General features: G+C 39.0%; 1 protein-coding gene across 5 annotated transcripts in view; it reads left to right on the top strand.

Annotated features, from left to right (window-relative positions):
• Positions 1-1,618: 1,618 nt before the first annotated feature.
• The window catches only part of SREK1 (splicing regulatory glutamic acid and lysine rich protein 1), a 37,992-nt gene continuing 21,022 nt past the window's right edge, over positions 1,619-18,588 (top strand). For 3 of the 5 annotated variants that reach the window (XR_011050021.1, XM_068422209.1, XM_068422210.1), the window contains exons 1-3: positions 1,619-1,806; positions 10,494-10,627; positions 18,335-18,450. Coding sequence is in view for 4 of the 5 variants with exons in the window: in XM_068422209.1 (XP_068278310.1) it covers positions 1,646-1,806; positions 10,494-10,627; positions 18,335-18,450 (411 nt within the window). In the remaining variant the exon portion in view is untranslated. Of the gene's footprint in view, positions 1,807-10,493; positions 10,628-17,920; positions 18,045-18,334; positions 18,451-18,588 lie in introns of those variants that run through there. The other 2 variants (XM_068422211.1, XM_068422212.1) reach the window with 2 other exon arrangements.

Here is an 18,588-nt window from a genome sequence, read left to right on the forward strand (position 1 = left end):
ACTGGGAGATGCGAGGAGAAAGCACAAGAATGTTCAAAGCAGTAATAGCTTCTACACCTGCTCACCGTCTTTGGATGAGATGTACTAGTCAAAACACAGGACATCTTTATGTCATGTTCCTAGAGATAGAATAATCACACCAGAGTTTAATTTTGAACAATATATATCAAAAGATCTTGAATTCTGCAGTAAAACTTCTGGAAACTGAGGCTAATTAAAAGCTACCAGCATGGCCGAAAGAAAGGGTTTAACTTTGATCTTGTATCTTGTACTGTTGGAATATGGATTCCATTTAGAAAAAGAATATGTGCACTGATTATCATTTTTAAATAAGTACTACCTGAAACATATGCATAGGCATTTTGAAATAAAATAAATCTGACAATTGCTTGGAATTACTTAAAATTCTGTAACGTACTAAGCATCAATAAAGGAAGCACTACTCAGGCTTATCTATGGAGACTCCGTAACTACTGACCTACTTGCTCAGGGAAGTATCAAAAATTTGCAATCTTTTTTAGCACAGATAGCTTCAAAAATACTTCAGGTCCTTCTCAGTTCAGGTTTGGGGTATGGCAACTCTTAGAAACCAAAATACTCATGTCTGAAACCCGAAATCTTCCAGTGCCAAGACGCACAGTTCTTTACCACCTAGGAAAGACTGCAGTTAGATCCTTACTAGTGCTCACCCACTCGCATAGTGCTCAGTCTCATTTTCTCCAGTCAATTTAAGTTTTAAGGAGAGCCTGAACTGTAACTCCAGGTAAAATCAATTTAATTGGGACAGGTTCCCAGTCGAGTTATAACAAAACCATTAACAACTTATTCCATTACAATCCCTTCAAGGTTTAAACGTAGTTAGTCTGTTTTCAAGGGTTTATTCCCTAGGGCAACTAAACCGCCTCTTCCTGAACTTGGCTACCAAGAGAGCATTTAAATGGGAAATGTATTTTTACTTCCACTTCTCGGGGGCACATTTTAAGTTTGCTGGCAGGGCACGCAGCAGATCTCACGCCAAGTCAATTGCTGGGCCCAACCGCGCTCTGGGACAGGCGGGTGTTTGCACAAGACCCTCGGGCACTCGGGCTGTGCACCGAGAACCCTTCCGCGCCGGTGAGGGGGAAGGGAAGCAGCCAGCGAGGCGCCCGGCATCCCCCGGAGGCGCCCCCAGGCGCGGTGCAGCGATCCCACCGCCTCAGGGCCGCCGGCAGCGGCTGCCTGCGCCGCCCGGGCCACCGCGCTCGCCCCCGCCGCTACGCGGTAGCCGGGGCCGCGGCCCGGCCCCCTGGCAGCCGCGCCCGGGCCCGCAGGTGTGTGCGTGAAGGGAGCCCGGGGGAGGGACGCGGCCTGGCCGGCCGGCTCCCAGGGGAAACGAGGCTCTTCCCCGCGGGGCCCTAGCGGGAGCGCGGAGGCCTGAAGCCGATGTGCGCGGGTCGGGGGCGCCCGGTCCCCTGTGAGCCCCGTCCGGCAGGGGGCGAGCGGCTGCCCGCCCAGGAACTCCGCCAGGGAGCAGTCGAGTCTGCCGCTAGAGCGCCCGCGCGCCGGGACGCTCTGTCAGGCGCCGCGCGCTCCTCTCTGTCGTCGGGTCCGCCTCTCCGGCTGCGTGCGGCACCGCGGCGAGCGGAGCGGTCGTGGAGGCGCCGCCATGATGAACAGCGGAGGGCTCGGGGTGCCGCTGGGCTTCCCCTTGGGCCCCACCTCTGTCATCCAGGTCACGAACCTGTCCTCGGCAGTGACCAGCGAGCAGATGCGGACTCTGTTCGGCTTCCTGGGAGATATCGAGGAGCTGCGCCTCTACCCCCCGGAGTAAGTGGGGCCTGCGGCGGCCTCCGGAGCGATGGAGGCTTGGGAGGAGGAAGAGGCCCGGAGGGGCCGGGAGGGTGTCGGGAAGGGAAGAGGCAGAAGGCCCCGTGTGCCATCTCGAGTGCGCGCACCAGAGCCTGCGGCGCGGGGAGGGGGTGCCGCGGTCCCCCTCTTTGGATGGCGGGAGCGGGAGGGGACAGGAGCTTCGGCCGCACTGAAGCTGGCGGCCCCGGCCCGGAGGAGGGCAGCCGCCGCGGCGCCTGCGGAGCGGCGGGCTCTGTGTTGTGGCGGCGGCGGCGGTGTCCAGGGCTGCGGCGGCGTCCAGGGCTGTGGCCGCCCGCCCGGGTGTGCCGGCCCCGAGTCCCAGGCAGAGGCGTGGCGAGCAGCGTGCTGCCAGGCTGCCCCGGAGCGCCTCCCCGCGCAGGGCTCTTAGCCCCTTCTTCCTGAAGCAGCCCTGGCTGTGGCCCACCTTTCTCTTGGCTCGGAGCAAGTGGAGGGCGGTCGGGCGGGAGAGCCCCGGGCGCGCCCGCGGCTGGCTGCCGGGCCGCGCTGCCCGGGCGGTGCGTGCCGGCGGGACTAACTTGGTGTGTGCGTTTGTGTTGCTAGAAGGGCTCTGTTCTCCGGGAAGGGGCCGCTCGAACAGAAACCAAAATAGCTATTCGCAGAGGGAGGGAACGTGCCCTTCCTCGTGCTCAGAAATGCTCCTGATAAGACTCGTGTAGTGAATGAAAGTTGATAACGGACATTACGTGGTTTTCTAAATTGTGGCTGTTCTGGTTGTGTCAGCCGCATGCGGGGGATGCGCCGAGGTGGGAGGCAGTGAGGTTCGAAAAACAACGATATTGCTTCTCCCAAGCAGATGATGATGAGCAGAACAGGGGAGGAAAAGAAACATTTTTTCCTTAAGGGTCTGTTGTACCAGGAAGTGAGTGACAGACGTGGCCTTTCAAACCATTTCTCTTTTCTTTGTTCTTATGAAAATTAAATAGGAGTAGTAGAAAGAGGAGGGAGTCATTCACATCGAGGTACTTAAATTTTAATACAAAGACGTTCAGCCAAATAAAGTATTGATTTTTTAAAATGAATAGCAAAAAAGTTGGTATTTGCCCATTTTTGTATGTTCCTGCATTACATCTGAGTAGGTTTGAATGAGGATCATTCAGAAAAATTACATATGATTTAATATGTATGTAAAGTATATGTAATGGGCATCCATTCATGTAAAGATATTCTTAAAGCAGCTGTAGTAAGTATATACTGTTATAGTATATACTACAGTAATGTTATAGATTTGTGATTTTTTGTGGAGTTTTTTAGGGTTTTACTTTGGACTTGTTCCACACTTGTTTCTTAATATACTTGAGTTTTCTTCTGACCAAATGTATTTTTTTGTTATAGCTGTTGCTCCTTTTTTTTCACTAAGTTACATAACAGATTTTAAGGCAAATAGATACTTTCTTGACGTTCATATGCAAATACTGTTTGTGCCTATGTGTAAAAGTTTGCCAGTGTGTATGTACACATAAAATATAAAAATCCAGTGCCGTAGTAGGGTTTGACTTGGAAATGTCAAGGTTATAATGCTGTAAACATCAGTTCTAAATGATTAATTTAGTTTTCAGAGGTAGGATGCGGGATTGTGATTATGTATTTTACTCTTGGTTTTATTTACAGTTTCTGTGCATCACTTTTAGAAGTATGGATTTCCTTGCCTAACAGTTATGGACACTTGACCTGACTTTCAACTTATTACCTTGGAAATAAATTAAATATTTACCCTGATGCCCTTCTTGTGAAACAAAGAGAGACATGCTTCCTGTTGACTCTCTGAAAATTTATTTGAATAGTATTATGATAAATTGTGAAAATAGTGTTCCATTGACGAGTGCATGGGAAGCAAAGCTGTCCCAAGCAAAAAGATGCTACGAAATGTTGAAATTATTTTCCGCTCCTTTTTTTCCTTATGTATCTAATGATTTAAGGCCTAGGTTTTTAAAAATCAATTCCTTCTATTAATTCAATTAAAAGAGAAATTTGCCTTTTCATTAGAATCAACACAAGAGAAAAAATCATGTCATCCGAGTCTTAGTTTTAAAAGCAGTTCTGTAAGAAATCCAAACTTCTGATGTATTGTAGAGCATTGTTATCTTCATGGAACAGCAGAAACTCACTTTTCACTCCAGTTTCTAGATGAAAGATGTAATTCAGTAAGTTGAATTAGTGAACTCCAGGTCTCGTGGACATTGACTGCTGAATGACGAATATTAATATGCTCTTTTGAATTTATTTCATGCTGAGGACTCAGAGGAAGGTGATGTATCTTTCAGTCATCTGAGAGTATTTGTGTTACTTAAGTAAAAGCTTTCACTGAGATTAAGACCCCGTTTGCAAGCCTTTGTACAGAAATACATAGTTAAAAAAATCAAGCCAACAGTTCTTGTTTTAAGAGTAGTATACGGTGTGATATTAAATGTGTTATCCTAACTTTTTTAATAGATTAAGCAGTGAGGTGAAATAAAGTTTTGTGTTGCATTGTGTAGAATTGCAACATGTTTTTTCTCTAAGACTGTATTGCAAATACTCAGCTTAAACACACAATACTTTTACTTAGTCAAGCATGAGTGTGCAGAGCAGAGTGAAGTTGTCTGTACGCGTCATTTCATGTATGTGAGAAAAAGGGCATTTGTGTTAAGGAATTTACTGTAATAGCTGTAATGCCATTGCCTTTGCTGGGTGTGCTTGTTTCTAATGGATGTGAACTTCCAGTTGTGTTGATAGTGCACAACAGTAAGCAGAATATGTATACAGATGTGTGTTCCTTTGGTAGCCCTGTTCCACTCTAATTCATTGTGCGACGCCCTACGACTGACTTGAATGAAAAAAGAGAAGATTTTTGACTTATTAGGGAGTGAGGATGATGTCTCTGGCGCCTGTAGGCTTTGTGCTTCAGTGATTGTAGAGCAAAGCAGAGGGCTGTGCTGTGATTGTCTGAACTAGCATTATTAGAGAGAAGAGTTCCTTTTTACCAAGTTTCTACAATTTTCCTGTCATTAACGTACTTCAGTTTTACAGGATGCAGCAGAGAATTTCCTTAAAAAACTAAAAGGAAGTCTCAATTGTTGAATAGAATTAGTTACATATTATGTTAAATAGAAAGCATATTGATGTTAGAGTAGTTTACTTAAGGTTGTTGTAAGCTTGCGGAATGTGAAGAGGAAGAGAGAAAGCCCCTCTTTTTTAACACATTAAATAAAATGCAGACTCTTTAAGATGACTCTTCAGTATTCCTAGCAACCTTCCTTAACCCAGGGACTTTTCCCAGCAGTATCTTAAGACTGCAATTTTAAAGTAGCAGTTTCTGTTAGGGTCCTTTATTTTGTATCTCACATTGATTGGGAAGACTTTTTCTATGGATGTTGACTTAAATCATGCTATGCTTTTTGGTAGTTGTCAGTTCATGTTTTATCTTCATTGATCTAAGCCCTTCAGTTTCTTCAATCACGCTAATCAGACATCCCTTTAAGAGGGATGGATTTCATAGCTGCCATGTTCCTGTAAGGCTAGTTCACCATGGTGTGGTTTCTGTCTTGTATATTAGAGGCTTTGACAGTTTATGCAGGTGGCAGTAGATGCTACTTTATTATTACTGTTATGTTCTGAAGAGGCCTATGTGAACTGTGGGTAGTCCACCTTCAGATTCAGTGTTGAGGGCCCTGGAAACTCTTGGCACTGAAGAAGTTGTTTCCATATGGTCATCGTCTTGATTTCAGCTACTTGTCAGTGAGGCTTCATTGGCACTGAAAGCAATAATTCTTTTAAGTGAAAAGCTATTAACATGAATCATCTTTTAGTGGGTCAGAGATGCTTGTTACTGGTGGCAGTTTTTTGTATTTACTTATTTTGTCACAAGAAAGTTTCAAATTTACATAGCTGTACAATCAACTCACTGTTCTGCTCTCTAGAAGGCTTACCATTGAAACTTTAATCTAAAAATTGAAACCATCTATTTGTGGACCTTGAGTAACATCAGTAAACAAATGTAAGTTACGTGGAGGTGGGAAAAGGGTTGGATTTCTTTTTCCTTAATCCACTCATTTCACTCTTAATTTGTATTTGATTATCAAATCTTAAAAGAGACCAGCAGAGTTTACCTTTTATCATGCTGCATCTGTCTGCTATATTGGTTTAACCTTGTTGGTCACTTGTGTCAAAAATTTGCACAAGAAACTTAGATTTCATGAGACTTTTTTAACCCTTTCCCTGTAAGACTTGTCTCTTAAAGACTGCCATAGGTGGCTTTCACTGCTCAAGGACCCTTTTATTCTACTTCACTACCAAGCCTTTTGGTCATCTCTTCTTCCCTGTCCCATAAACAGAGCTTGAGCTTTAACCTTAAGAAGAAGGATATTCAGACACCCTTTGAGAGTTTGCTTTTTTTTTTTCCAACCAACTTTATATGAAAGATGCTCAGAAATGAAAGTAAGGAATGATTGTAAAATCCTTTGAGAAAATATGGTTTCTATGTTGTTTGGTTTCTTAATTTACTTGGATGCGTAGTGGTTTTCCCTTTCGCTTACATCTTGAGGAATGCAGGATGACTGAATTGCAGGTTTCCAATTTTACCAAATGAGTTCTGGTTTCTTCCGGAAGCTAAAGACTTAAATATTGTAAAGAAAAGTTACAGATGTATATGAAAATTGCTTGGAAAATTATGGTTAGATAGGATGGAGAAGTCGACAAGAACAGAAAATATTACAGCCACAGCATGTGTTAGAGAATTAGTTTATGTACTAAGAGTTGTTATTGCACCAGGGCCTTCATGTGGATTTGCTGCTTCTGCATAGAAGAGGGTGGCCTTAGTGGGGCTTCGCTGTCAGCTATAGTGATATTTTGTCACAAAGTCTGAGGAGAAACTGCTGAAGTTTTGAATACCTTTGTATGGTTGAGATTTGGTTATAGATCTGAACTGCTATGTTGGGAGTGAAGAATTGCTGTCACTGTTTAACAAGAGCTCCTCAGTTTGCCATTTGCAAAACTTGCAGTGCTTACTGACTTTTCTCAAGTGAGAATACACAGAGGCCATTAAGGAGGTAGGAAAGAGAATGAGAAACCACGCTTGTGCGATGATGCTGACAGTTGGGTATGCAAGAGCGTGAGAGGGTATACTGTTTTGCATGCTCTGTACAATATTCCCTGAAACTTTTGTCTCTTGTTGTGTGTTGCTTTTAACAGCCTGAAGTTACTTTCATTGAAATTTACAGTATGTGTTGTTCAAGAAAGTATGAGTTTTATACCTTTCTGTTGGCTGTTTAAATAGTCTTTTGTGAGAAGATGAAGTATGGCTTCTTGTTCTCACAGTTCTGAACAAGAACGAGAGCAGTTATTATACATCACTTTCATTTTGCAGTACAGTTGAAATCTGGAGCTGTTTTGCAGAGTGTGACAGGTCTTTTTGCCTTGGGTATGTACTCCAGTATGCCAGCCACTCATACAGCTTAGAGTTGTGTTTCGACTTCCTAGGAGACCAGTGGTGTCTGTAATGAGATTCTTACTCCCAGTCATGCTTTTGTATTACGCATGTCACCCAGTTGAAGTCTGTTTCAGAGAAGCCTTCAAAACTACGTTTGTAGTGATAAGCCTTCAAGTGTGGCTGTAATAGGATTTTTGAACAGTTAAATATTGAAAAGCTTTATTGAGCAACAATTGAATTTTTGCAGAATGAGTTGTTTGAAAGCAGGGAGGCACAAACTGTCTCCATTAGGTGTTTAAAGCCCTGCTGTGTAATACTGTTTGCTTTTGGATGGTCTGGAGTGGTCTCGGAGGCTAAAACAAAAGTGTTTGGTAGACACTGTTCTATCCTTCAGTAACTGCAGCATAGATGAGGCCTTTTGAGATAAAACACACGCAGCCTTATTTAAATGTGGTCTGTACAATTATTCCATAACATCTAATTTTGGTAAGTTATTAGTTTCTGTTGTCTCCTCCACCACTACCACCACCCTGAGAACATCCGGATCCTTAGAGGAATGTATTATAGCCTTTTATTTGATTTTTCACTGTAGCTTTCTAAATAGGTCACTCTTAGGAAATATTTTTGGTTGGTTGTTCTTCTGGGGGGAGATGGATATTACTGTCTCCCTACAAAGGAAAACAAAAATGCCAGAAACGTCTGAACACTATTTAGATATTTATTTCCTTTTTGAGTTTTCTGGCTTTCCTGAAGAAGCTGGTAACCTTGAATCAGAGATGTAGGAGTTGTTTTTTTTTCATCAGTGCTTTGTAAGCCTAGGAAGAAGACTGTGACTCTACCTCAATTCACCTTCAGAAAAGGTTAGCAGAGAAAAATGGAACAAAAGGAATTAAAACAGAAAAGGACTTTTCTGTTTTAAGAAAGACTTCTTAAGAAGCCTGCTGGGGAGGTTTAGGAGGCCCACTTTGTAAAAGGAGAGGACTCAAGCACTATGAAACCTTTTAGAATTTTAGAACTTTTGGATCTTAATCATCTCCTTTGGTGCAGATGCAGCATTGATGTGTTTTCATCACAGGTGGTCCCCTTATAGAGTATTTCTCCTCCGTAACCTTCAGAAAACACTTTGTACTAAGACTTTTTTTTTTTTGAGCCTCATTTGCAGCAGTGTTCTGATATTAATATTTTTTAACATACTTTCCACATAGCTTTTGTGATTGAAACCCAGGAAGTTCAGGGGGGAGAATATTACAAAAAAATACACTTGTCAGAGCTGGCTCTATAGGTATTGAAATTTGTAAGGATTATTTATGGGGCCTGGAACTGCCTGGAACAGAATTATGTTCTTGAGTTAGAAATGAAAACAAAAAAAGGAAAAAACTGGGAGGTATTAGAAGTCTTCAACAGTCTGGACCACAGAATCTTCAGTGGAGGCTTCAGCCATTTGGGCTGTAACACTGGCCTGTGTATTCAAAAACAAACAAACAAAACCCCAAACAACAACAACAAAAAATCCAAAACACCCTCTCCTCCCAACCTCCCCCCATAGACCCCCTTCCACCTTCAACCAAAACAAACAAAAAAACCCCTGTGGCCATAAAAAAAAAAAAAAGATCTTTGCAGTGAGTGAAATCTGGCTCTTCAGAACGTGTGAGATTAAAAGTTGTATGCAAACATTTCTCCTGAGTACTGAGAAAGTCATAGCTTGCTGTCACCTGTGGTGTTGGAAACTGTTCTGAACCAAAACCTTTCAGGTGGCTCAGAAGCCGATACAGTTATTTCCTTCCTGAACGTGAAAACTTGAAACTGTGAAAACATTGGCCACTACAAACAAAATGAATGGGCAGAAGAAATATAGTCATCTTGCTATGTTTTTCTAAATTGTATAAGGTTGACTTTCATATTTTTGTCTCTCCCACTCCTTGTTTATTTTTGCTTCCTCAGTGTTATCTGTTTTCACAGAATTTTCCATCATAAGTGTTTCTGAATGCCATTCTGAAGTTGACCGGCTCTCTAGATATTTTACCTAGGTGTTACCTTTCTGTAACCAGTCTGCCTGCCTCAGACTAAGTTCTTGCTTCATTTATGCAATTAATATGATGAAATTATGTGTCTAAGACTTCTGAGCTTGTGTCTAATTAATTCCATACAACAACTTTGTGAGTACTTGCGTGGAATTTGAGGCACTACAAGATGGATTGGGCTAAACTTGAACTGGTTCTGCTACTTCCAGAAAGTTGACAAATGTTTCTGTTTCAGTTGAGGGAGGGTCAGGGTGAAACAGTTCGTGCAGCCTATTTTCCTCGAGGTGCTGCTTTGCTAGAAGATGGATGGTCTTTTCAAATTGCTGATGTTCCAGCAACATCCTGTTGCATTCTCTCTTTGCAGATTTCACCTGTACTTCATTCATATAAGGAAATAAACTGCTTGTATGAAGGTTGCAAACCTTGACTAGATAATACATTTTTTTAAAGCAAACTTTTTTGGTTTTGATCAAGATTACCATGTTTACATATTGTGCTTTCTGGCATCTCTGTTGGTGTACTTTCTGATGGAAAAGCAAATGACAAATTTTCTTCTGTCTTCTAGCCGAACAGTGAATTCCTCCTACCTCCTCCAGTGTTAGCCTGTACTACACTATGCCAAACGAAGGCAGATGATAAAAACGATTTTTGTTAACAGTAGTGAACTAAGGCCTAACATTTGGAAGAACTCTCAAGAACTGCTTTTATCTTAATAAGAGTAAATGAAACTGCTTTCATGAAGACCTAAGAAAGAGTATGGGTTATTATGGGCTAATATCTAAAGGACCCACTGAAAAATGACTGGGCTTGTTTGACTTTCCTAAACAAGGATTATTTGGAGGAAAAAAGATAAACTGTAAGTTATTTACTTGACAGATGTGTCAAGTAAATATGCTATTTACAATAGTAATTTGGAATGTCCTGGTTGATGTTGTTTAGCAAGATTATAAAAGAAAATTACGCTTGTTAATTTGGGATTTTGGCTTCTGTAAGTTTCCATTAAAAAGGAGGAGGTGCTATGCTATGCTTTTTTCAGTGACAATAATAAGTAGGCAAATTAGTAAATTTCTATGCTCTTGCCTTTTGGCTAGCTTTTCCAGGAAGTCTAAAACCTATTTTTTTTATTAAGGAGTAATAGTTAAAATACATGCAAACAATTATTTGATGTGACTAATTGTTTTTTTCCTTTTATCTTGCAGCAACGCACCTCTTGCTTTTTCCTCCAAAGTATGTTATATTAAGTTTCGTGAAGCATCAAGTGTTGGTGTGGCCCAGCATCTCACTAACACGGTTTTTATTGACAGAGCTTTGATAGTTGTGCCCTGCGCAGAAGGTTGGTATTTTAGACGTTCTTCTGTAATGTTGGTCTTTGTCATGTCTGCTAATTGTTTTAAGCTTTTCATGTAAGGAGGTGGTGCTCTGTTGTTATTTTATTTTATTTTATTGCTTTTTGAAAAAAAGTCTTGAAACAAAATGGAAAATTGAATGAAGAAACCCAACTACGTAGATTTAATTGAAATTCAGTATTAGAAAAAAGGTAGTTGATTTCAATTAGGAGGATTCAATTTTCCATAGTTATTACATATTTTGGGGGAAAAGAAGGTAAAATAATTCCCTTCAATATGGTTTGTGTTGACAAGCTTACTCTCACACGGAGTTCTCATTGAAGTCAATGGAGCACTGAAAAGGTTAGACGATTTCTTGGCACTGATAACACTGCAGTTTGGATATTAATGTATCACCTTTGGTGTGGTGGGTTTTTTGTTGTTTTTTAAGATACTGATTATTTTTCCATTTTTTTTTTAGACTAAATCCCAATTTTGTCTTGTAGACATGTGATATATGCATTTGGCCATTTTAGATTCATCTAATCAAAAATACTTAACATTCATGGTGATAATTACTGTTTGAATATAAATGTTTATCTGCTAGTTTAATAAAAAAAATAAATTTTCCTTTCTTGTTACTGTGCAAAATATTACTTTGTGTGCCATACAGAGGCAGGCTTTCTTATGTATACTAATACCCCTTTTTGGTTTTAGGTATCTTTTTAAAAATGAAATGATCTGTACAAAATACTTCCAGCATAAAATATTTTTAAAACACTTAATAAAATAAAAGACTTGGTGAATACTGAATTTACAAATGTTCCCTTAACTGGCTTTGAGGCCATACTTTTACAGATGTGTTGAATACGTGTAGTTTATATTGTTAGTATAATAGCCCAGATCTGAATCCAGTCATATGAAGCATGGGCCTACACTAGGCTATCGCTGGAGTTAAGCAGAGCCCCATTGACTTCATTGGGATCATTGTGGAGTTGAGCATCTGCCCATTTGGTTCTGCACTTTTTGCCTCTTTGGAATGGAAACGTTTCAGCTGGTGAAGTGAACCTAACTTCACTTTGAACATGGTAGCTGTTTTGCCATGAACAACATTATTTAGAATGATTGAACCATAAACTGCAGCAAGTCCAGAAATACCTATTACTAACATAGCTTTTCTAACTGCAAGAGTCAGGTTTTGGCTCAAAAAATACTGTGACTTCTTGGAGTTTGTTAACAGTGGTCCCAGAGTACCATTATTTGGCATGTTTGACACATCATGATCTGGATAGTATGAGGTTTTTGCTGCTGTAATAATGGTCTGGGATGGTCCTAGCAAACTCTGACAAGTCTCCAAAATTTCATAGACTCTGTGAGTACTTTCACTAAAGCCTATGTTGACCTACAATATACTGCCTGTTCTTGTAGACTTTCTAATAGGGGCACATGGCACATATATTTGTCTTTGTGAAACCTAGATTTTTAGTTGCTTTTATGCCTTGTTTTGGGGTTTTTTTGGTTTTGTTTTTTGAACTTGCTCTTAAACCACAGAGGATGTTGCTGTATCTACTTGAAGCTCTGTAGAGGCTAATGGGACAGGAGTCCTTATTATTGAAAAATTGCCCCTAAATAATTGACTACAAATTATTCAGGATCTTAGTTTTATGTTTCGTTGAAAAGACCTTAACACTGGTTCAGTACTGCCAGAGAGGGAAGATTGCTGCCTAATGAATGAACAACACTTCCTGGTGTTTTTCTTGTGATGAGATCACTGCCTGACGTGATATGGCAACAGGCAGGTAAAGCTACATTTTACTGTGTCTCTTGATGGTAGACAGTGAATGGAAGGAGAATAAAATCAAAGTTCTGACAAATCTTGTTCCAGCCCCATTTGTAGCTGAATTATTAGGCATTTCTGACAAAACGTATTACAGGAAAATTGTCACTGTTCAAAATCATTCTGGACCCCACAGAGATTTATGCATAACTAGGTGAACAACTGATTGGGTTGTGAGGTCAAATTTTGTTTAATGTCAGAATGCTGTTTCCATATAACTTTCTAACAGAATCACTAATTTTAATTTATAAAGATGTGAATTTATATACGTTTACCTTTCTGAGGAATTTATTGTGTGGAATAAGTATGGCTGTGGAGACCATAGTGCAAGATTTTTGATTCACTATGTGTCATATGATGCATTGTTAGTGGAGTCAGTGGAGTGTATCATGGGCTTTAAAAGTAGTGATGGCTATATTCTGCCAGGAGGTAAAATGATACGCTTAGCCAATGGTGCCAGTAATAAAACATGTCATGCGCCGAATCGAAGGAGAGGTAAATGGGAACTCTGAAACTTGGTTTTGAAACGCAGAATAAAATCTGAAATTTGAAGTGTGTTTAAACAGCGGGAAATCAAGGGAGTATGAGGAGGGAATCAGTACACAATAAAAACAATATTCATTTTGTGACATTTAATAAACAATTTGACAAAAATGTAATTGTAAATGAAGTAACATTATTAAGCTGTCAAAATACGACTTTTTGTGTGTGTATTCATAGGTTTTTCTTTAAACGTTATACTTTGAGAACGCAAAGGTTGAAAGATAAACAAAGATGCCACCCTAATCATTCTAAATTTTATGTCCACATTATCTGGTAGATGGATTTTGACTATTAATTTGGTTTTGTATGTTTTCTCTGTGTGATATTTGTGCATTATTAGATGACTAGACTGGCCAAGGCAGACCTGTTACACTTGCCTGAGTTAGGCATTGTTTGCCATGCCACTAAACCTGCCGCCAAGTGAAACCTTCAAGGGGGAAATGAGATCGGAGTCTGGCCTGCTGAAGATGGACGCCCTGTCTCTGTTTTTATTTTATTTTGCTTTCTTTCCTTTGTTTCTTTTATTTTTATTTTATTTTGTCCCTTTTTTTGTTTTGTTCTGTTAAATCTCTTTCCCTTGTATTTGTGAACTGGTACTTCAGTTCTGTAAAAATGGTGTTTTGTAAAGGGTTCACAGTGTTTCATTTTGAAGTTAACCTGAAGCTGCTTATGAATGGTGGATGGTATACGTAGAATTTAGAATATGATTAATTTTTATGCTGTGATTTATGGATAAACTTGATTTGGAATACGTTTAAGTATCTAAATTCAGCAGATAGCACATTGTGTCAGAAGATGGGAATAGTGAAAAATATGTCAGTTTTAAGATGTTCTGCATTATAACTTTATCTTCGAAAAGGACAGTTGAAACTCTTATTCTGGAGAAATTAACTTTACAGACTAAAGTCATGATCTTTCTCTGCTATTTTTCCTCTTCTAAACAGGGTAGTTTTATTGTAGGTTGCATGGTCTGTTTAAAAGAAGGCTTACTATTTATGTCTAATATGTAGAGTTTACAATAATTATTTCTGAAATTTAACTTTCATGAATATTGAATGTCATGAAATACTTTTGCTTCTCGTGAAACCTTGCTCCAGTGAGGTCAGTGGCAGTAAGATTTCATCCTTTTGTTTTTGTAATTTTCTGAAAAAACTGTTTACCACTCATAAGTACAAATGCAGCCTGAATTTTTGGTTGGAATGTGTTATGTGAGGCACATTGTCTTTAAACACTGTTATTTGTGGGAAGATTGATTCAGTTCTCTCTGTGTGTGTGCGCGTATGTATGTGTGTATTGCACTTTGACATGCTCCAGTGGTGGTTGTTTCAAGAAGACGTTTTTAAAAAAAAAAGGAAAAAAGCATCGTCTTGGTCATCTCACAATCTCAGAAGCCCCTGGCAGTTCATGCTGGAATGATTGAGTAGGTTCTCATCCCTAAATGATGTTCTTACTTGTGAAACAGAAGCCCTGAAACAAAAGTGGTGAACCAGGTGGTCTGTCTAGTTCTCAGGCGTTTCTCTTCCCAGCCAGCTGCATTGGGATCAGTTGGTTTCACTCTGGTAACGCACCAGGCTGTGCACTGCAGCTGGGAAGAGCTTTACTTCATGATCTCTGTTGGATTTAGCTTTGGCAGTTGAGCTAATTTCCAGTAGGTGTAATGTCTTCAATCGCTGCTGCTAAATCCAATAAGAATCATGAATTGGATCACATAGAAATGATTTTATTTGTAAGAGTGCATTTCTCAGTGATTTAAAAAAAGCAGGAAGGTAACAATTCCTTTAATTATGTTTAGAGTAGATGTGAACTGTAACTAATTTTAAAACAAGCAAACTTAATTATTGCAGAAGCAGTTTTGTGGGGAGAGGATTAACCATGTAGTTTCAGCATAAGGAGTAGGAAATTAATTTATTCTGAGCACTTGAAGGGGGGATAAAAATATTGTGACTAGTACTTGCTTAACGCAGATACTTCTGTTCAGCATTTAGCAAAATGGATTCTGGTATGGACTAGGTTGACTAGGGCTCTTAAGCACTTTGCTGATACAAAAAAGTAACAATCATAACTGATATTTAGGGCAACTGTACATTTCCTAAGAAGCATAAGGTGTCTCAAGGCAAGGCAGAGCTAATCTACATCTGCTTCCAGATTCCTTTGCAAAGTGAAGACTCAATAAATAAATGATCATAGAATCTGTCATTTACTAAACACAAGAGCTTCTAAGAAATCTTTCTAAGGAAGTGATACAGATGTGGCATATCTATTTTGTCTGTTTCCCTCATTAGAAAATCAATATCTTTACTTCATTTCCATTCAGCTTTTAAATACCATGAGTTTAAAAAACAAAACAATTATTCTTGAAGTGTCCTGATTTGTTGTGTCATAACCCACATGTTTTGTTGTATCTTTGTGGGCTTATATTCCTTTTATAAATAAATTCATGGAGATAAAACTCCAAAACTTAAAGCTTGTTACTTGTGAGGTTATTTGGCCTCAGATATTAATCTGTTTTTCAAAACTGTCTGAAGTACAGGGAAGTAAATGTGCAAGATATTTCAGGTTTTCTTTTTTTTTTTTCCCACGTAACAGTGTGTTTTCTATAGAATTGTTAAAAAGTTTGAGCTGGTCTTAAAAACTGGAGAAGGATCTTTTGAAAAGCCAATATATTTGAATATGCAGGCTAATCTTCAGGGTTCTGTCTGTAAGATAGACCCTTTGTCGTTCTTGAATAAAATAAATGAATCTTTGTTTGTGGCATGGAACTGACCAACTAGATTTTGTATTTAAAATAAAACATTGCACTGTTGAAGGACCAAAGTATTCTGGAAATAATGCTGCTAACTTTACAATTTAGATATGCATGTTATTCATTCTTCGAACTGCTATGACGGTGCACTTCACTGAAAGTGTTCAGTGGATTCCTTGAGCAACATTTGAGCAAATGAATAATTCCAATTATTTGAGTAAGATGACCCAAGTACTTAAAGTTCAGGCTTGTATTTAAGTACCTTTCTGAACTTGACTCATTGTTTAGTTATGTGCCTAACTCAGTTCCTATTTAAAAGGGCTAAATGCCTAAGCATCTCTTTAAGATTATCTGGTTAAGTGTATATTGAATTGGCTGTATGTAAGCGCATACTTAAATTAGGCATATACTTATGTACGTTACTGACCGAGGATCTAAATTAGAATGCAAACATACCACTTTAGGAGCCATTTCTCTCATTGGATTTACTTGAACCATGTCTCTTGATCCTGTAGAAACTTGCATGAGTATCCAGATGAATTGCGAGATGCTAGCTGTTCAGATAAGGTCTGGTTCATTAGTCATTTGAAAACACTTAAGTATTTTGATTTTCAGAAGAACTGGTACATAATTCTATGCCTAATTTGCATGCACAGCTGCCGGAACTGTATACTCGAAAGCCTGTTAGTTAGCTACATTTTAGGCAGGATGTGCAGCAAAGTACCTGATACTCATGAGCAGGCAGGCAAATCAGGTACACCTCTCATTGCATGCCTGACTTCAGAATGACATCTGTAAAGAGTGCTAAACATTGTGATGATGAATCAGATTGATGCATGTTTTTTAAAAAGCCCTGGAAGTCATTATTGCACAGTTAATTTTAAGTGCTAATAATTTTCCTATTTTTCTCCTTTAGATAGCAAAATCAAGTGGTTTGTTACATGTTAAGGAGCAAGGTGCCTCAAAATTTAACATAAATAAAATAAATGTAAATAGGAAGCATGAGAAAAAAATGGGTACTGTTATTTTATCTTTTCTATTCCACTCATGCTACATGTAAATTAAGTTTCATTTAGATTTCTTTTGTCCTTTGGTCATATTCAACTGTAACCCAGTCCTTGCTGCAGATCCGTAGAACAGGGTTGCAACACTTTTTTCTTCTTTTTATTTTTTTTTTTAAAGTAATATGTTTCCTGTGGGGTCTATTGGAAGTCATGTAGCTAAAATTGCACAGTGTTTTGAAACTTACCTCGTATTTTTCTTTTTTCATAAGTATATATATATATATATTCATTTTTAAATCCTGAAGTTAGGGGTTTTATAGTTAAAACATATAGTTTGAAACAAAACAGTAAAAGCCACTGGCACAGTATTTATTTATACCTTGGCTTTTAAAACAATGTTTAAATAAAAGCATTTACTCTATTAAAATGCATGGGGTAATACCAAAGGGCTCAGTGGGGTAGCATATATACAGTTACACCAGTAATTTTGAATGGATCATTGGTACCTAGTATAATTAGAACTTTCTCTAGTTTTTCAGCTTAGTGTTTAATGTTTGTACCAGTTTAAATACCTTTGCATTTCAAATTTAATATGTACATTTAATTGTAATCATAATTGTTTAACTATTAAATCTTGTTGATTTTTGAAGATTTCTTGGGATTCATTTAGGAGTCTAATTGTGACTAACATTGAATGAAACCTGCGTTTAATTCAGATTAAATATTACTTAAACTTTTAGCATGACGGGGCAATATAATCTGGTTGAAATAGTAGGAAATACAAATTCTGGGAAAATACAGCTTGCTTAGCTGATCAGTCTCAGTAAATTTAAAGCTAATTTCTTGAAGGTTCAGATAAACTGAGGTGACCTAAAATGTGAGACAGTACAAATGTAAACCATTTCTGCCCTCCCCCCTCCACCTCCCAGCTTCACTTGTATATATTGTGTGGAGTCACAGTAGTTCAGTAGTTTTATTTTTATTTTTTACATCCAAAGTAGGTAGCACCAGAGGAATAAAAAAAAAAAAACCACACACAAATTTCAGTTAGCACATACTTTGTTTTTTCTTTTTTTTTTTTTTTCTTTTACTGATTTGGTTATTTGCCATTTCTGGGGATTAAACTTTAAAAAATGTTCTTCTTTTCTGTATCTGATGTTCTGTGTGCTATTAGTGATGCAGCCAACACGAACGGTTGTCATGTGTAAAACAACTTTCGATCACCGTGAAAACACCGCCCTGGGAAAGCGTCCATGCTTGATATCGTTTGGTTCATGAACATTAAGTTTCCAGTACAGGTGACCCATAGCTCAAAGTGTTAAATAATTGTATACATTATTCGGTTTTTAAAATAATAATCCATTAATGAGATTGCTAGTCTTTGAAGTTTTGCTCACTTTTGTTTTTCCTAGTAGAGCAGGGTTAAAGGGAAAACTTAAGTTCTTATTTGTTTCTTTGTAAGGATCTGGTAGATAGATTCATTGTTATTTATTACATTTTAAAATGCAAGGGTAATTGTAAAATCATAGAAAGAGTAACATCCGTGTAGTGTTCCAACTCTGTGTAATGCTTTCATTTGCTTCTTCAGGTAAAATCCCAGATGAAGCCAAAGCCCTTTCTCTATTGGCGCCTGCCCCTACTATGACAAGCCTGATGCCTGGTGCAGGGTTGCTTCCTATACCTACACCAACCCCTTTGACTACAGTAAGTAAAATTCAGTTGCTGGTTGATTTCTCGTTTCCTCTTTACCCAGTAGCCTTTCTGTGTTCAGAGAACAAGAACTATCTGGTCCATGGATGTTGTCCTCTGGTATACTAGATCAGTGAGGGTTTAGCTGTGGTA

The sequence above is a fragment of the Nyctibius grandis genome, chromosome Z (assembly GCF_013368605.1).
Source record: "Nyctibius grandis isolate bNycGra1 chromosome Z, bNycGra1.pri, whole genome shotgun sequence".
Taxonomy (NCBI): domain Eukaryota; kingdom Metazoa; phylum Chordata; class Aves; order Nyctibiiformes; family Nyctibiidae; genus Nyctibius; species Nyctibius grandis.